The sequence below is a fragment of the Didymosphaeria variabile genome (assembly GCF_027946475.1).
Source record: "Didymosphaeria variabile strain IMI 356815 chromosome Unknown scaffold_1, whole genome shotgun sequence".
NCBI lineage: Eukaryota > Fungi > Ascomycota > Dothideomycetes > Pleosporales > Didymosphaeriaceae > Didymosphaeria > Didymosphaeria variabile.
In genome coordinates this window covers 2,509,545-2,526,962 of record NW_026611620.1, presented here as the reverse complement: position 1 = coordinate 2,526,962, position 17,418 = coordinate 2,509,545, and the positions used below count along the sequence as shown (strand labels likewise).

General features: G+C 51.7%; 4 protein-coding genes across 4 annotated transcripts; 2 read left to right on the top strand and 2 right to left on the bottom strand.

The window, feature by feature from the left end:
* Positions 1-955: 955 nt before the first annotated feature.
* Positions 956-2,515, top strand: N0V89_000800 (uncharacterized protein; the record flags this gene model as incomplete). Its single annotated transcript, XM_056209620.1, has 3 exons — positions 956-1,134; positions 1,184-1,968; positions 2,016-2,515. 3 exons carry the CDS (start codon positions 956-958, stop codon positions 2,513-2,515), a joined length of 1,464 nt encoding a protein of 487 aa, XP_056076442.1.
* Positions 2,516-5,778: 3,263 nt separating this feature from the next.
* N0V89_000799 (uncharacterized protein) lies at positions 5,779-8,000 on the bottom strand (the record flags this gene model as incomplete). The annotated part of the gene is made up of 3 exons (XM_056209619.1): positions 5,779-7,670; positions 7,717-7,817; positions 7,867-8,000. 3 exons carry the CDS (start codon positions 7,998-8,000, stop codon positions 5,779-5,781), a joined length of 2,127 nt encoding a protein of 708 aa, XP_056076441.1.
* Positions 8,001-10,403: 2,403 nt separating this feature from the next.
* Positions 10,404-12,063, bottom strand: N0V89_000798 (uncharacterized protein; the record flags this gene model as incomplete). Its single annotated transcript, XM_056209618.1, has 4 exons — positions 10,404-10,691; positions 10,744-11,425; positions 11,481-11,784; positions 11,832-12,063. 4 exons carry the CDS (start codon positions 12,061-12,063, stop codon positions 10,404-10,406), a joined length of 1,506 nt encoding a protein of 501 aa, XP_056076440.1.
* Positions 12,064-14,036: 1,973 nt separating this feature from the next.
* On the top strand, positions 14,037-14,830 carry N0V89_000797 (uncharacterized protein; the record flags this gene model as incomplete). The annotated part of the gene is made up of 3 exons (XM_056209617.1): positions 14,037-14,159; positions 14,208-14,459; positions 14,507-14,830. 3 exons carry the CDS (start codon positions 14,037-14,039, stop codon positions 14,828-14,830), a joined length of 699 nt encoding a protein of 232 aa, XP_056076439.1.
* Between the last annotated feature and the right edge of the window lie 2,588 nt (positions 14,831-17,418).

Below are 17,418 nucleotides of genomic sequence, written 5' to 3'. Positions count from 1 at the left end.
AGCGCAACGGATGATGAATCCTGTGATGTCGGGCAGCAAGGTTGCACTGAGAAGTGGAAAAGAAGCGGGTCGTGAAGTGGGCTGAATTAGAATGTGACATGTCAATTGAAGATTTAAGACGGCAGGAAAGAAGCCACTTCTTCCCAGTCACTACCTACTCTTCATCCGCAATTCATAACGATGTTTTATGCGCTTCGAGCCTGTCCACAGCAGTGGGACGGTGCAACATTCCAGATTCAGCGGTTACTGTCGTTCAGCATAAGACCTTTGGCGAGTCTGCCTTGTATGGTGGATTCTCGCATTCGCAAAAGCAACGGCTACTGAACCGGCCAGTATGGGCGAGGGCCTCAAGAAACAGGATCGTTTCGCGACAGTATATCGCCACGCGAATGGACGTTACCAACGCCGTCCAAGAGTTTGATACCGGATCAGCCTTTGCCAAGGTCGCCAGAGATGCACAGATGAGATTCGATGTGCCGCTCCAGCATTGAACCTCGCAGCGAAAGAGGACGGGCGTTGAGATGTTCGAGATGTGCAATTGCGGAGTGGCATGGCCCCTCCCTCGGATCGCGTGTAGATGGGCCTTACTGTGTGCGACATGGAAAGGAGAACGCAACGAAGGCTCCGATGACGGGACTTGATGGGAACGGGTCGGAATTCGGACAACACCTGGGCAAACAGCGACTGTCCATCGACTTCAAGAGCCAGGATGAGTTGGGAGGGGCAGTCGCTGATTGGCTTCAGGATTTGTGGCCAACCGCGGTTTGTAGCCCCATTGGGTGCGCTAATGCACCTAAACGAGCACTTGTGAAGGCGACATGCAGGGCGCGATTACCTGAGAGCCGCCCCTCTAAAAATTAGAAATCGCGACTCTTCGACACTACGTATCTCTTTGCAACCACAGCCTTTCTCTTGTTCGCGCTGCTGCTCGATCGGCTTGAGCCCTTGACGATTGATGACTGCCACGGAGGAGCAGCCTTTGCTCGCCTCCGTTCCGGAAACCCTACAAAATGGCATCAAACATACTCGAGCTATCCTAGACTTTGAGCAAGGCGACGCCGAAAATCCCAGAGAATGGCCCATAGCGTACAAGTGGGCAATGGTGTCTTTGCTCGCATTTACAGCATTCACTGTGTAATTTGGTTTCGATCACGCCTTCATGTCAAAGGCTGATAGATCGCAGAACATTTACATGCATCTCCGTTGTGCCCGTCGCAAGCACCATTGTGGACGAATTATCAAACCACACAGCGAGCCCGTCCGCCAGCGCTCTTCTCGTCACCATCTGGGAGTTAGGTGAAGCTGCGGGCCCTTTGCTCATCGCACCCCTCTCTGAGGTCTACGGAAGGTATCCGGTCATGAACGTATGCAACATACTCTTCATCTCTGCATCCCTCCTAGCTGCTGTCAGTGACAGTACCGCCCTCTTCATTGGTGCCCGAGCTCTGACTGGAGCTGCTGTTGCCTCCAACGTCCTCGGCCCAGCTATCATCGGAGACCTATTCGCATCCGAACAGCGGGGCTCGGCTTTGAGTCTCGTCATGTTGGCGCCTCTCGTCGGCGGCGCTATCGGTCCGGCAGTTGGGGGTGCTATTGCGCAGACCCTCGGGTGGCGTAGTGTGTTGCTCATTGCGACTGGTTTGGCGCTGACGTGCGAGATCGCGTTTGTGACGTGTTTCCGGGAAACGTATAAGATGATCATACTAAAGCGCAAAGTTGCGCACATACAAGAAGAAGCTGGCCACGAAGTCTCTGAAGATACTAAGGATGAGGCCCGGTACAGACTGTGGTATGCAATCACACGCCCATTCACCGTCTTGTTCGGATCTAGTGTGCTTCTCGCACTGTCGCTATTCGGGTCGGTCATGTTCAGTTACTTTTATGTCCTAAGTACTACGCTCCCTGATATTCTCCGACACCGATATGGTTTCACACCCGCTCAGACCGGCTCCTCGTTTCTCTGTTTTAGTAAGGAAAAGCCATTCTATGATTGAAGCTGGACTGACACCTTGTAGGCATCGGCTCGTTTGTCAGTGTCCTTATTTGTAACTCCAGTCTGGATCGCATTTATATTCGTCTTCGAAACAGGAGTTCTGCGGGCAAGGGCTGCCCGGAATATCGCCTTCCGCTGAGCATCGTCGGCGGTCTCCTTCTACCGTTCGCAGTGCTAGCCTTCGGTTGGATCGCGCACTTCCGATTACCCGTTGCGCTGCTATTGCTCTCTGTCGGATTCATGGGCACCACGCTTCTTATGACCATGGTGCCGCTATCAGCATACGTCGTTGATGCATGTGGACTTTACTCCGCTTCAGCATTGACTGGTGTTATCGTATCGAGGTGTCTCATGGGAACCTTCTTGCCATTGACGGCTGGGCCGCTCGCAGATATGCTTGGATATGGATGGAGTTTCACTTTGTTGGGTTTGCTGAGCCTGGCTTTATCACCAATTCCGATTTTGGTGTTCCGGTATGGCGAGAAATGGCGCCAACGATCAGAATTCACGAGGGACGCGTGAACATGGACACCCGACATAGACTCGAAAACAATTTCCCACAAGTTATGCCATCGAAGAGTCCGGAAATCTCAAAGGTATCGTCGTCCTGTAGAAGAGGAATGTCCATACCGGAAATGTGGCTGTGCCCACATGTGACTACGCTCAAGGGGCAAAAGTCAGGTCCCTGATGTTTTCCGGGCTCGCCCCGTCCCTTTAGTTCGTGTAGTTCCTTCCCACTTCTCCTGATGGGGCGGGAAGTTGTCTGCGTCTCAATTTTCTGCAGCACCAATGGCATTAAAACCATCGAGACCCCAGATCTTGTGCCACATGAAGCCATATTCACCTAGCTCTCCGAGGAAACGCCATCGATCTGTCGCACTATGCTGTCTAATGGGTGCGAGCTCTCGTCTTCTGCTTCTGCTTTTAGTAGCATGTTGATCGCATTCATCGGCTCCACGCTCAGTAGTCTTTTCTCGGGATTTTGGATCGACTTCTTCACCGGTTGGTTCTTCTGGTTGTCCTTGATCCGCATCCTGGCTGCAGGTCTATACAAGCTGTGTCTTACTGCCAAAGCCGGGACAAATATGATCGCTGCGGACGAAACCGAATATCAAAATTTCGGGCTGAATATGTAAGGTCTAGCCAGTGCCGCAGGAGGAAATGCATCTTGAGCAGTCGAAGACAAAGAGGCGCGATTTACCCATGAAATGAACATCGTGCAGCAGCATCTCGAAATCAACTATTTCCTGCCGGTGTTGCGCAACTTAAACAACCAGCACCCACCGTAATAGCCTTCAGCTAGTTGGGATAGAACGTGGTCTGCACGCCTATCTCGCGATCTATATGGACCGCCGTGCGTATCATATCTGACGATGGTGCGTTGTTCCATTCGGGCGATGGTCATCCGAGTCTCCGCACTAGGACTCATTTTCGACTGCAAGTAGTGATACGGCGCTGCACTAGCAAGATAATATGAGTCATGGGAATGCGTTGTGTTCGACCCCTGGAACTCGACTGCGTGCCTGCCCTTGGTTGTGAAGCTCTCGCCCCCTGGATACGAGGGGCCATGAACACATCCAATCTTAGTCTACCCGATCTTCTCCTGCCCCTGAGCCACCACCAGTTAGAGATCCTTTCCGACGATCGACGGTGCTAGGCTTGGGATCATTGTTATAGCCGACGTGTTCATGGACGCATTTGCGGGCATATCTGGCGCCGCGCCTGCGTTTGTCCAATGGCAAAACATCAAGCTCGACGCTTACAAGGCGGAAATTTTTGGCATGGGTCTGGGATAGTTTTGAATCGCGAGGGCGCGAGGTCGTTATAAAAGTTTGCGACAATCGTGCCATGAAGGGAAGCAATTTGATAGTTCGCAGTAGTATGCGAAAGCAAGCTTTTGTGCTGCGATTGTGTTCTGTCTCACGTGCCAATCTTGGGTGGATATCTCTACTTGCAGAGTTCAACCATAGTAGGTCAAATGTTGGTTTTGCTCACCATCTAACTGCCCCATCGACTTCGTACACGGCTCCAGACAGATATCGTGCGTCCTCCGAGAGCAAGAAGATAACCACATCTGCCACGTCTATTGGGGTCCCCCATCTCTCCAGGGCACACCTATCCTCGGTCACTTACGCCTTTCCCATTTTCCCACTATCTCGCCACCAGTTACGATGCCGGAATTGGTAGGCGTGTTGATGTAACCAGGAGCAACACAATTCGTCCAAGTTCCCTTAGGCCCATACTCCAGGGCGACACTCTTCATCATTCCAACGACCCCATGCTTGGTCGTATCTGACGATTATCAATAACGTAATCTCCATCGGGGATATCGTCTTGCTTATGGCAGACGTGAGGCCGACTTACTGTAAATGCCTTGTAATGCTGTCCCTCGTGTTCCGGACATGCTACTCAGTAACGATACTCGAACCTCTCTTCAACTGTTTCAGGCTCTCCCTGGTGATCAGAAAAGCGCCCTTTATGTTGACTTCTATTTGTTTGTTGAAGTACTCCAGGCTGGTATCTTCGAACGGAGTATTAGCTGGGTTGATGCCTTCGCAGGTAATAACATGGTCTAGCCTTTCGAAAATATCAACTACCGCAGCAATAAAAGATTCGACTTGGTCTTCAGAGCTAACATCGATTTTGTTTGCGTCAATACTAGTGTCCAACCCAGGAGCTTTGAAGCTACGCCCGACAAAACGGAATCGTTCATATCGCAGAGAGCAAGCGAGGCTCCAGATGCGGCCAATTTGAGTGTACTTGCTCGACTTGGTGAATATTAGCAAGTATTTAATTGAGACAATCGTTATAGAAAAGGCTGCGTACCCAATGTCACTGGCAGCCACCGTGATCAAGACCACCTAACCCTAGAATTTCCCGCTCATTGCTAGTAGCTGATTCCGTTGCTGTTACTTGGGTTTCGTCTTTCAAGTGTGATTCAAGGTCCCTGTATTCGCCCGAACGATAGGTTCTCGGGCTGTCTATCTATTTGGGATTATCTAGGCAAAGGCCCCATGGACAGCCAGAAGGGAGCATTACCCCACGACCAATCCACATAAACATCCATGTTGTTCATATTCGCCATTAATCCTCGCCAAGAATACCCAAGCTCGCTTCAACATTCCTGTTGGAAAGATGGTGCACGGTGGAAGTCGCATCTGCCTGGGGTAAGCAGTTTTGGTGGGACACTTCCGAAGGCGGCAAGGAAGAACGAGACGGCCAGATTGGCCAGGCTATTCTGCTCACTTCTGACTCTACCTCTCGCCTATTGCCGTGTCACAACAGCTTTAATGGCACACTCTCTCAGTAATCGTTAATTCGGAATGTTCTGTTTTCCGTTCCGTAGTGTTACTTGCGACATGAGAACTTAGAAGGCGACTGCTCCCAAACTTCTTTAAGACTCACGGAATGGTGAAAGATTTTGCGTTCCTCATGCAACAATCTACAACGCTTTGATCTAATAAAGTAAATTGACACAGCCAGCTTTCCTCGAAGTGCCCTCTCGACAATTCTTCATCATCCATAATGACAAACACAGTTGAAAGACCGTATGTACAAGCTTGGTGAGTTTGACCACCCAGTTGCAAGCCTGTTACTGACAGACCAGCCCCGTGGGAGGTGGCACGTTCTTTTCGCAAGTCCCCACGCCGCACTATATCTGTAACCTTGTTATCGTTTGCGAGAAGACCGCGCCGACTCCTACGGTGCTGGGATAGCTCTTAGGGCGCGTGACTTGCAGAACGTTGGTATGGTATTGCGTCTTCCGTCATTTATGCACGACTCATTTAGACGTCCTCGAAGCAGTCCACTACTACAGCATAAAAGGCCCCATTCCTCATACTCTCGTAGACCGCACTGGTCATGCTCCCCATAGTCTTGTATTTCACTTTGCTACCCAGTCTCGTCCCATCGTCCCTCTCAGCATTACGGAAATATTCGTTTCCCACAAATGGCACCTCCAATTTCCTTCTCACAAAGTTGTAACATCGTTTACTGGCCTTGCCCAGGATTGGCGTTGCATCTGGATTTGCAAGATAACGTGTGCGTACTGCAGCGTAAGTGGCACACGCCTCATGGACGCAGTCGGCGTTCCACTGCTGTACAGCTTCTAAAGAGCGGGTGTTCGCCGGCAAATAGCGAAGGAAGATGGTTTGCAAGTAGTCGAGTGCTGACGAGAAGCGTGGGCGAGAGTCGAGATGTGTGGTCGTGTTGATGCGTTCGGACAGTGTGATCCAAAGCTCATATGCTATTTCGGCCCCATGCCCATCGCTGGATGGCGTGGTGGGTTCCGTACACTCACTGAGGCATCGACGCGTGAGGAACTTGAATTTCGGAGCCAAAGCGTAAAGAAATTGCATGTGCAGTGCTCTCAGATCAAGGGCTTGGCATAGAGCAACTAGATGTGAGGCCGCCAGTTGCGCGAGGATGTCCAATGCGGTAAGGGTATATCGGGCTGAGATAAGAGCGAGGGAATTTATAGCCTGGAAACCCATCTCTGCGAATTGTACGTTGGATCCCACCGGATTGGCTAAGAAGCCTAATTCACTCTGTAGACTGGCAGCCAGGGTATCGGTCCCTTTGAAGAGACCAGATTGGCTAGGCTCGTCGACCACAAGGTATGGTGCGAGGCCTTTGCTCGTTGTGGGGTTAATGATTTCGGTGCATTGCGCGAACATAATCTGTCCCATACTCTGACATCCTTGGCGTATTTTCTCCATTGCGGAAGTTAATGACTTCGCCATGAAGTTCGCTCCGTGGATCATCTTGCCTGATGGATCTATCAAAGGTGTATCGGTTGCAGAGTTGATTTCTATCAGGATCTGCGAATGTGCAAGCTGGAGGTCTTCGAGGCAGGGACCTATCCACTGTGGAGCAGCTCTGACGGGATATTTGTCCGACCGTGCCATGAATTCGTCTTTGGCTGAATCCCAGATGATCAACTTCGATCCTTCAACAAAAGATCGCAGGTTCGTTGCGCACTCGGACTGTCCTCGATGTGGACGAAGCTCAGACAACAGAGGGTGGAAACACATATCGGCAGTACACAGTGACTCTGCGGCTATGGCCGTCAGGACCTGGACAGTTGCGGCAAGGCAGATCGCTTCGTGCACTGCAAGTGAGCTTACACCTGCGGATGTGGATGTCCCGACCAGCAACGCCAGGCCCTCTTTCGCACGTACTTCGACCGGCTCAATCTCTGCATATGTCAGGGCTTCATCAGCAGGGACCAATCTACGTCCGCCTTGGATACGGTCCCCAATCCAGGCTTGTACAGAAGGTTTACCAGCAAGTACACTTCCGACATACGATTGCTGTCCCATATCTCCGACGCCAGATATTGATCCTCGCAGTGGGACTCTCGGAACCACATCCATATTCAGGAGTTGCGTAAGCTTGTCCAGTAGAAGAGGCCGCACGCCAACACTTGGGTACGCCAACATATTCGCTCGAATCAGCATTTGAGCCCTTACCCACGATTCGGGCATGGTAGTGCTTTCAATAGGATCAAGTAGCGGAATCGCCGATGAGAATGCGCGAGTGGCATTCATTATGTCGATTTCCGTCTCGCCGGATAGAATACCGAAATGGCTATCACGTATCATGTCTCGCTGTACGTGTTCAATTGCTGAGACTCGGATAGGGGAAGCGCCATCATAACTCAAAGGTCTGAACGAGCCTGTTATCGTCAGCAAGCACCACATCTGGGAAGGGCTTGTAAATACCTGACATCGTTTCACCCTCTATCAATTCGCCATATTTCTTTTCAGTATGCCTCCGTATCGTCTCCGACGTCTCCTCGCTGATTCCCACATCCTGTCCGTATCTAATGACAGCTCAGCACTGCTTCAGTTCTACTTATCATGCGGACGTACCTAGCACAGGCGACCACGGAAGCAACACTAAGGCTGCGTCCGTCGATGACGATCTCCTCGTCCTGCGAGCGAAGCTTCTCGCGCAGGTCGCGCCAGTGCGAAACCAGCAAGCGGCTGAACTCTCCAGCCGCCATACTCTATGGTTTTCCCAAGTCCCAATCAGGACTTCGTCTTACGCTCACCGCAAAGTCAGTGGCATGTGCACATGCGTCACGTTAGGAAAGCAGACAGCAGAAAAGAGCCCAAATATCGACAGAGGTGAGCCTTCTTTCATCGACTCAGACCCCGGTTTCGTGGAGTCACAAAATTCCTTCGTACCCCTGCAGATCGCCCAAAGTGCCGCCTCGCGCGGTATCGCCCCCAAGGTTCCTACACAAGAGGAGGTGTAGCAGGATTGCGTGTTAGCACGAATTATGTATGGCGTTTCCCACGTGGTAAAATTTGCAGATAAAATACAAAGAAGCCAATGAAACTGCGTTCAAATGTATCAGAGGATGAAGCAGTGCTGCACGAATAATTTAACCGGTTCGCACCGTCTAGATTGGGGTTAGAGCCGACCAAACGCTGCTCCATATAGGTCAGTGGGTCCGGCCCAGCTTTGGGCCTGAACCAGCCTTGATGAACCGCTTCGTATCTCGATGCGTTTCGATGCGGCATGTATAATCACAACGTGGTAGAGTGGTGGCTCCTTACTCAATACGGGTATGGGAAGCGCAGAGGGCGAATCAGCGTAGTTCGAACTCGGCTTTAATTCGACACGTTTGAATCAACGTGGTACTTCCGCATGAGTCATGGGCACCCACAATCTGCATGCTATAATTTGGCAACGTCTTTTACACTGGGTCTTGAGTACAGTGCCCCTCTTTTGACCATGTCGATCCACCTTTCAGATAGCTCTGTCACATTATTCCTACTCTTCCCGGTATCAAGTTTCGCCCAAATATTCTTCTCCACTGTCCATCGCATCGTTTCCTTTGCCAGCCAGTCCGATATCTTCCTTGTAGTCCTCTGCGGGGACTCGAAGCAAAGAAATGGGGCGTGTTATCAATGACCTTCATTTCAACGCCGCCATCCTTCGCTCCACTATTACCACATCTGCCGGTACCTGTCAGTTCGGAAGGTCTTTTGTGTTCTCGCAGTATTGATGTACGAATATTTTCCGTGCAGGTATAGCGTTCTGGGACGAAGCTGTGGAAGCGCGTGAAATGTTTGCAGACCGTCGCCTCGAGCAAATGTCTCTAGGCCTACGCCTTCGAAGGGTAAGAGGTCTGGATTGATGAGACGCTTCCGATATCTAGCTTCGATTGTCGTTGTGTCTTCCGGTACAGGGTGGAAAGTTGGATCGGACGAACGACCAGGCTTCTTGAGCTTTTGGGGTGGTCAAGTGAACGCTACCGTTGTCTGCATGTTCCAAGCCGTAAGAGAGGAAAGTCTTCACCACGCGGAGATCGAATGATTTGAACAGTGGGTGTTTTTTAAACCCAGCGCCAGCGTTCTCACGCGAGTCCCATGGCTCGCGCCGTACAGATGAGGCCAAAGCAACATTTGCCCACGGTGGATGCGAATCTACAATGACAGGATCGATGAAAACGAGCGAATGGAAAAGACGTGGATGAATCAATGCCAGATTGGCACTGCGGCAAGTCAACGGACCAACTCCAACCTGGGATGAGCAGAACTTACATGCGAGCACATCCCATACTATGCCCAATGCCTACAAAAGGTGGCTTCATCCTTGCCCCGAAGGTATTTACCATCAACAACAGATCGCGTGAATGATTTATCCAGCAGGAATTCATCACCGAGGATCTCCGCGTTCCTAGCGTAACTCGTACCCTGATGCGCATATTCAGCCGTGCATACCGATCGCACTCGGTAGCCTTTCCCGGTTTCTAAAATCTCGTCCCACAAAGCTTCGTAGCATTCCCTCTGACATCAGCTGGAAGAACATGGCTCATATTGCGTAGCATACTTTAGGAAACCCGTTTCCATGGCTCGCTATCATAGATACTATGTTCTCCGACAGCGTGATGTCGCGTGGGCGATATTCCTTGACCGCAAGAAAGAGATCGGCATTGTCCCGCTTGACCGCGTTCGGGTATTCGCGAATCAACTGGCAGGGGGACCAATGCTCGGTAAAGTTGAACTTTTTGGCAGACATTATACGCTATACATAGCCTTGGAACGTGATGACATTTGAAGATGAGATAGGGTAAAGACTCAGCTTGTCTTAGATCATGCTCCCATCCGTCACCAACCGGCATAAGCCCTCAGCTGAAAGCCGCTAAGACGTCATACACGGCCCTCTGATCATCGATTATTGTTGCCGCTGCCATTCACACTGGATTTGCTGCAGAACGATTGTTATGAAGACCGATTTGGTACGTGAATTTTGTGCTGCCTACGGTAGCAGTTGGTGAATATGCAACACAATTTGACCTTCGATTCTATGTAAAATATCCGGTAGACTAAGTCTTGGTAGCAGCAGATGAGGGTCTGAAAGCCTTGCTTACCCGGCAACTGTCCCATACGTCTACTCAATATTTATATCTCAATTCCAAATTCTCCCGGTCAGTCAAGTCGCTGAACTCAATATCCGGCCGATGCTGAACTTGTGCTTTATCACGCCTCTTGTTCTCCCACCTGTAGTAGCCAAGCAGAATTATAACAGCAACGACCACAGTCGAGTCCACGGCAACGATGGTGATCTTCGCAGGTGTGAACTCTGGTGCATCCTCATCACGAAACGTAAGCGGGCCAAGGATGTTTCCAAGACAAAAGGACATGAGGAGAATGGCATTCATGGTAACCTTCTTGGTGTGGCCCTAATGCACGATTAGAATAGAAGAACGTTTTCGCAGGAACAAATTCGCTTACTGCAAAGTTACAAGCCGCAAATGAATAGGAAAGTGGGAGGAAGGCACCGGTAACATGCGTGAAGTAGTTGCCCACCAATCTCCCGGCGCGGTCGCTGGTAGGTAGAAACGCAATCAGCCCTCCGCCCAAGATGCCGCCCCATGCAGTCCAGACGATTTGCATAACGCCGCGACTGTTGTACCGCGCTGCAACCTGTGTACCAATAATGACGCTTACGACGGCGATGAATCCTCCAGGTATCTGAAGCAGCGCCGTAACCTTATTGCTGAAGCCGAACGACTTGATGAGCACGCTCTGGAACGACCCTACAGCGCCGTTAGGGATACTTGCAGCTGTCGTGATATACGCCAACAGCCAGACCTGAGGGTCGCGCAGCGTCTCGACGAATTGGTAAAACTTGAAGTGCTTGTTCTCAATGCCTGTATTGTTCTCACGGAGACGCTCGACAGCCATGACTCTCTCGGCGTGCGACAGCCGACTTGACATGGGGTTGTCTGGCAGAAAGAGGATGACGACGCCACCAGCAGCAACGGTGACTACGCCGACAACCAGGAACATGATCTGCCAGTTGTTGAAGCGTGCTCCCTCGTAATGTTGAAAGCCATACGAGATCAGAGAGCCAGCCATGACTGCGCATCCGACGCCGATGTACCAAAACCCTACTCGCTTCGGTTGCTCATGACTACAATGTAGGCGTTAGTTTAGGAGGAAGTCTACTATGTAATGCGATAACGTACCGCTTGTACCACATTGATGTGATGAGGATGAGCGAGGGACTGATGGCGGACTCAAACATGCCCAGCAAGAATCGACAGGCCGCGAGCGAAGCGTATGAATTACACGCCGCAGTGCAAGCGACTACAGCGCCCCAAAGGCAAACCATGGTGCCAAGATACTTTGCAAGCGGAAGCCGTTGCATTAAGAACGCATGAGGCATCTCAAAAATGAGGAAGGCCAAGTAGAAGAGCCACGAGAGCGTGCCATATTGTTCAGTTGTTATGTTTGCGTCTTCGAAGATACCCATTACAGCTGCGTAGTTCACTATGAATGGTTAGTTTGCCATAGCCGATTTGTTGGTGTACACTTACGTAGAGACTTATCAAGATATTGCAGAAAGTAGCAGGCAAACATGATGGGTACGATCATCCAATCGATGCGCGTCACCAGCTTCTTCTCGTCGACCACATGGCGCTCATCACCCGTCTCGTTGTACTTGAGGAACTCGAGTGCTTTGTCCACATTCTTGTATGCGGCCTTCTCCGAGCCCAAGTCGTCTACATCCGATGTTTGCCTGTTCTGCTGAATCTCGTCTCTACCCATGGCGTGCGTTGGTCGAGCTCTTTCACACCTGAAACGGATGCAATTGGAGTGCAACTGTCGACAGAACAGGAGATGAACCGTCTCCTCTTAAAGACGGCCGTCTTCGGCATTATTTTTGTGGCCCGACAAACAAACACCAGAAGACTCGTCATTGATAATGAGGACTGCTGATTCCTGTTCATCGTCATTGTCATTGCTGCTTTAGGAAGGTCGCCTAAGGAAAGGGTTACTGGAGCAGCAAGGCGGGAAGCTGCTGCGCGCGGATTGGTGTTCATCGTTGGGGTAATGGACGACGGTTGCGATTGCCGGTGCGGGGGACAAGATAGCTTATCGCCTCTCAAGGCGGACGGCAAACGCTTGACGAAGAAAGTACAGACTTGTAAGATGGGGGAAGCACTCTGATGCATTTGGTTGACCCAGGATTCGAGAGTGCTTTCGGCTCGGTTCTGCAGGACGAATGCTCGGTTCAGCCTGGGATGACCCGTGACGCCCAGCCAAGCAACATGACTTCTTGCGCACTGTTGCTGATTAGCCGTATTCTGGGATTGTGAAATCTGATAAGACGCAATACAGACAAGCATTCGCTTCTGCACGTATAAGTCGACATTTGCAGCTCGCTCAAGGCCAGCTCGATCCAACATGTCACGGTTGATGAAAAGGCAGGATTGGTGGAATCATGCACGGCACATTGCGACGCGGAAACCACCAATGTGCACGAGTACTTCACGTACCATGCATCTCGACTCCGGTCTGCAATCTGTCTGACATGGCGGCAATTGCAGAGCGTGCTTGTGTTTGCCAGTCGCCGGTGGGGCAATCGCGTTGTAATGGGTTGCAGCCTGCAGCCACGATTTGATGCATGTATCGGTGTGAAGATGCTGCCAGCGGCGGATGCGTACCTAATCGGATGGTCGGCTTACTCCTCGGCACAAGTCCTTCACCTCACACCTCCCTCTCCTCGGCGCCCGCCACTTTGGGTTGTTCTGACTCCTCGACATCAGTTGCAGCCACTCGTCTCGCTTGTCGGCATCAGACTGCGACCGACAAAAAGTCGGTGACGGTTGCAGCTTGCGCGGTTAGTGCGCCTCGCGCAGGACCGAGTCACCCAACTTCGGAACATCAGGCAGCACTGTGAACCATCAACGTCGAATGCCAGAATGATCAGTAACCTGGACACGAAAGACGCCTCAGACCTCGGTGCGTAAAGTGATGCCGGATGTGAAGCGCTGCATGGCTGCGGACAAGACGTAGCCACAGCAGCCACACGTTGTCCGCCAACCGATACCACGATACCACACCGTGCATGTGAGCCCCGACAAGGTCCGCTGCGATGCGTAGGCGACCTGGAAGGACTATCAAGTACGCTGACTACACTGCTGCACAATTGACTAACCGAACGGTGCTCGTGGCAGCCCATGACGGCTGGGGCCAGCATCAGCCAATGGTTTATCAAAGCCCCGAAGAGGTTTAGCCTGCGCCTTCACGCATGCCCCTGTCCGCCGTGTACACTAGTCCAACGCTGCCGGCCACTCCAAGTCAAGAATAACAACACTAAAAGGCTTGTTTGCTCCAGCGCCCAGACCTCCGGACTGGCATGCTACAAGAAATAGTTAGACACCGCGCCATTATGCCGCCCGCAGATGAGCCCTGCACGTATTCGCCAGGGTCCGTTGTCGTTGTGCAACCCCTGTTCTGCGCGCGCCCTTCACTTCAGCAGCTCGACAGCGTAATTCCGAGCGTTGTAGTACTACCCTTCTATAAGACCCTCAGCCTGCCCTCGATGCTGTAAGCTCATCTCTACCACATAAGCACCACCAAACCGATCCACGCCCCTTCCACCACCATCTCGACCATCCTGTTGTGCGAACATTTTCCTAGCTCACCAACAGGCAGCTTCAGCCTCGTCAAGTACAATCGCCATTGCGCGTCGTCGTGGTTCCGATTTGTTTCTCACATCACCTCGCATCCCAGCAATGGATTCCCACTCTTTTGATGCCTGGTGGTCGCAAGGCAACTATACCATGCCCCCCCAGCAGACGGCCATGTTCGAGATGCCACCGGATCTGTCCAAAGTTCCCAGTCTTAGCGGATCGCCTGTGAGTATCTCAACAACGAGTGCCCAGTTCAAGTCTCACGGATCCAAGGTCTCTTCTACTTATGATCAATTCCCTAGCGCGCTCCCACAAGAGTACTATCCTCAGATTGCCGGCGAAACGATGCATTTCGGAAACTACCAGATTCCCATGACACCGCCAGAGTTCGGTTCAGATCACGACAGCCCATACTGCAGTCCACGGCCGCCTCCACATGTTGAGCCAGTTTTCTCACACGGCCAAATGTCACAGCAAATATCTCAACTACCCGTCCCTACAGAACGACAACACACTACTTCAGGGGTAAGTCGCCTGTGCATTGGTTTGAGCTCCGTGCTGATAGTATACAGAGGAGGCGAGCCCAGAATCGAGCGGCACAACGCGCATTCAGAGAGCGAAAGGAAAAGCACGCTCGAGACTTGGAGGATCAATTAGCTGTCCTGAACGAGAAGTACAATAAGCTGGAGACGTCACATACAGATCTCAATGCCGCTTACGAAAAGCTTCGAAAAACTATCGAGCTGCTCACTCAAGACGACGGTGCCGGCGACGACGACGACGACGAGAGCAAACTGTCCAGACGAAGAAGCAGCAACTCAGAGACGCTTCGAAAACTTCTGGAGATAATACACGGCGACTTCAAGGGAATCGGAGTGAAAAGCGAGAAACCTTAGGTTGGGTTGCACATGTTTGTTTTGCTTGTCTATTATCTACGTTTTAGCCTGGCGCTTTAGGCGTTATGGAGTCTCGAGTATGTTCGTTTCCTCATCTTTTATCATTCAGCGTGGAAAGGGGATGTGGGAAGCTGAAACTTTGCTCCCTTCGAACGGCAACGGTTGCCAATGAACGCTGGCATAGAATCAACCGTTCAGCTTGGATACGACGACCTACGAACTAGATTCACGAGCTCACAACTGTACACCTGAATATTTCCCACTGCCCGGGAATAAGGACTCAATTCCTAGCCGAGTCCAGCCCAGCTGACGGCTATCAGCTCAGACCGGTTCTCACGCACAGACTGACGAGTCAGGCCTGGTACCTTGAGCACCCTTCCCAACGCATAAGAGGGGCCGTCTAGCCTTCCGGGATAGCATCAGCGACGGCGGCGGGGATCCAATGAGACTACCTGCCACATGGCCTCAGGGTGTCGGAGCCCCAAGCCGTTACCGCATACTGCGATCTGGCACGGTGGCTGACCCTTGTTTCTGGTTGATTTCCCGCGCGTCGATCGCAGAAGGATCATCGAGGGATACGAGAGTCTTTGATATGAGTGGCTATTAGTTGATGTTTCCCTGCAGGCAAACAGAAGACGGCCAACTGCATCTGGAACATTGCCTACTGTGTACCCTGTCAGGAATTGTCTAATTACGACGGTCCGTTATCGTAGCAGCATAGTCTCCGCTGCTATTTGTAGCTAATCATCGGATAGGGCCCATTTTCTCGGCAGATTGACGTGCATTAGTGAAGTGAAAAGACAGAATACCTAATCAGGCACTGAATGAGGGAGATCCTGGATGCATTAGGACTGACGCCATGTACCTAGTGATCAGTAGAGTGACACGGTACACCGAACACCGGTCCCACGATGGGGTCGGCTACACCCGTCCTGTATACGCTTGGGCATGGATCCCGCAAGTCCCAGTCCCAGCGCCTATTTGTTCTTGATACATCCACCGCTTATGGTTGTACCGTGCTGCACCGAAGCTACCAGGGTACGTGAAGCTTAGCCCTCGTCGCTACTATCCCGGCGATGTTACCCGTCAATATGGCTATCTATTGGGATAGCCGTCGGACGGGGCTAGCACGTGCGTCCAGGAGACAGCCACCAGGTAGATCCCGAGCGCTTCGTCGTAAGATACTGCAAGACACACTGGGGTCGACAATGTGAGGTTTCAGTGGTAGGTTGGAGTAGCGCGCACACGAGGTATGTCTCAGGTAGTGGCTGCATTGGGTAAATTCGACCAGTAGCGGAGGGATGCTGCGAGAGGTGAGGCTACGATTGCGGGCATGCAGAGAAGGCGCATCGAAGGCGCGTGGAAGTTGTCGGGCTTACCCTTGCCACCCTTCCATTGCCCATACCAGATGTCCACACTCCAAATTGTTCGCTCGTATTCACAGCTCACCGCACCTCACCACAGTTCGCTAGCCCGTGATGTCAGTTGGCCAACGCATAAGTACAACCCCGTCCAAAAGCAGCGTTGAACACCGTTTCTATTCCCAGGCCGACACGAATTGACCATCCTAATAGAGTTAGGCAAGATCAAGTGAAGTAGCTCATGTTCGTAATAGTGGAGGCTCAAGCAGGAGGCTTGCGCACTGACCTCCGATTGACGGTTGAAGTAGGCTAAATATAGCCCCCAACGTCTTTAGCGCGGCAGCTGAGGCGTGAGTTCACACAATTGCAAATATTGCATGTGCATATAGCGGATTGGAAAATGCAGTAATAGCGGAGTGTGAAAAGCCTCGCGCCGTGCATAGCACCTCATATTGTTTATTTTGAGACGTTGCGTTGAAGGACCGAAATGCACACTGCAATTGCAACTGCAACTTCAGCAGCCACAATTCTGGCGCTTGCAGTTGTAGATGCGACCACGGACCTCCAGCATGGACCTGCGTCTGCGCAAACGATGCGTGTGGAGAAGACCGACGTTGTCGGTGTGCTGTGCGGCGTGGGGTCCTTGTCCTCCGTGTCACATATCAGCACCTTAACGCAGAGCCGCATGGCAAAAATAGCCTACGCCCATAGCATACCGCCTCCTCGGGAAATGAGGTGTCTGGAGGACGACGGACGGTCGGTGCGTGTTGCGTCATGCTACTCGCGCGTATGCATGTTTCTGGAGGACCTGTGTAAGATGGGAAGGACGGAGTGGGGGCTGATACACCCAACGGAGATTCGATGTGTAGCAGATTGAGTCCTGCAATCTTGCGAATTTGGGGCCATGAGATTGAAAACGACGATGACCGCCCGCGCGACTGACATTCTCTGTACGCTGTCCAGGCATACAATAGCAATTATATTGGCAGCGTGACCGATGATTCCCGCAGTGAAAACGAGCAATAGCCTGGTGGAGGACACCAAGGCGCCAAGCGAGGTAATGTCAAGGCTGTTCATTCATTTCAAGAACAAGTATGCTAACCGTCTGAATAGTCATTAGTCGTGACCCGACATTGTCGACGCCGTTCCCATGTCATTTTCATCGTACATTACCCCTCGGCACCGCGTCCCTGTCACACTCAACCATCTGTTCCGAAGAATGTCCGC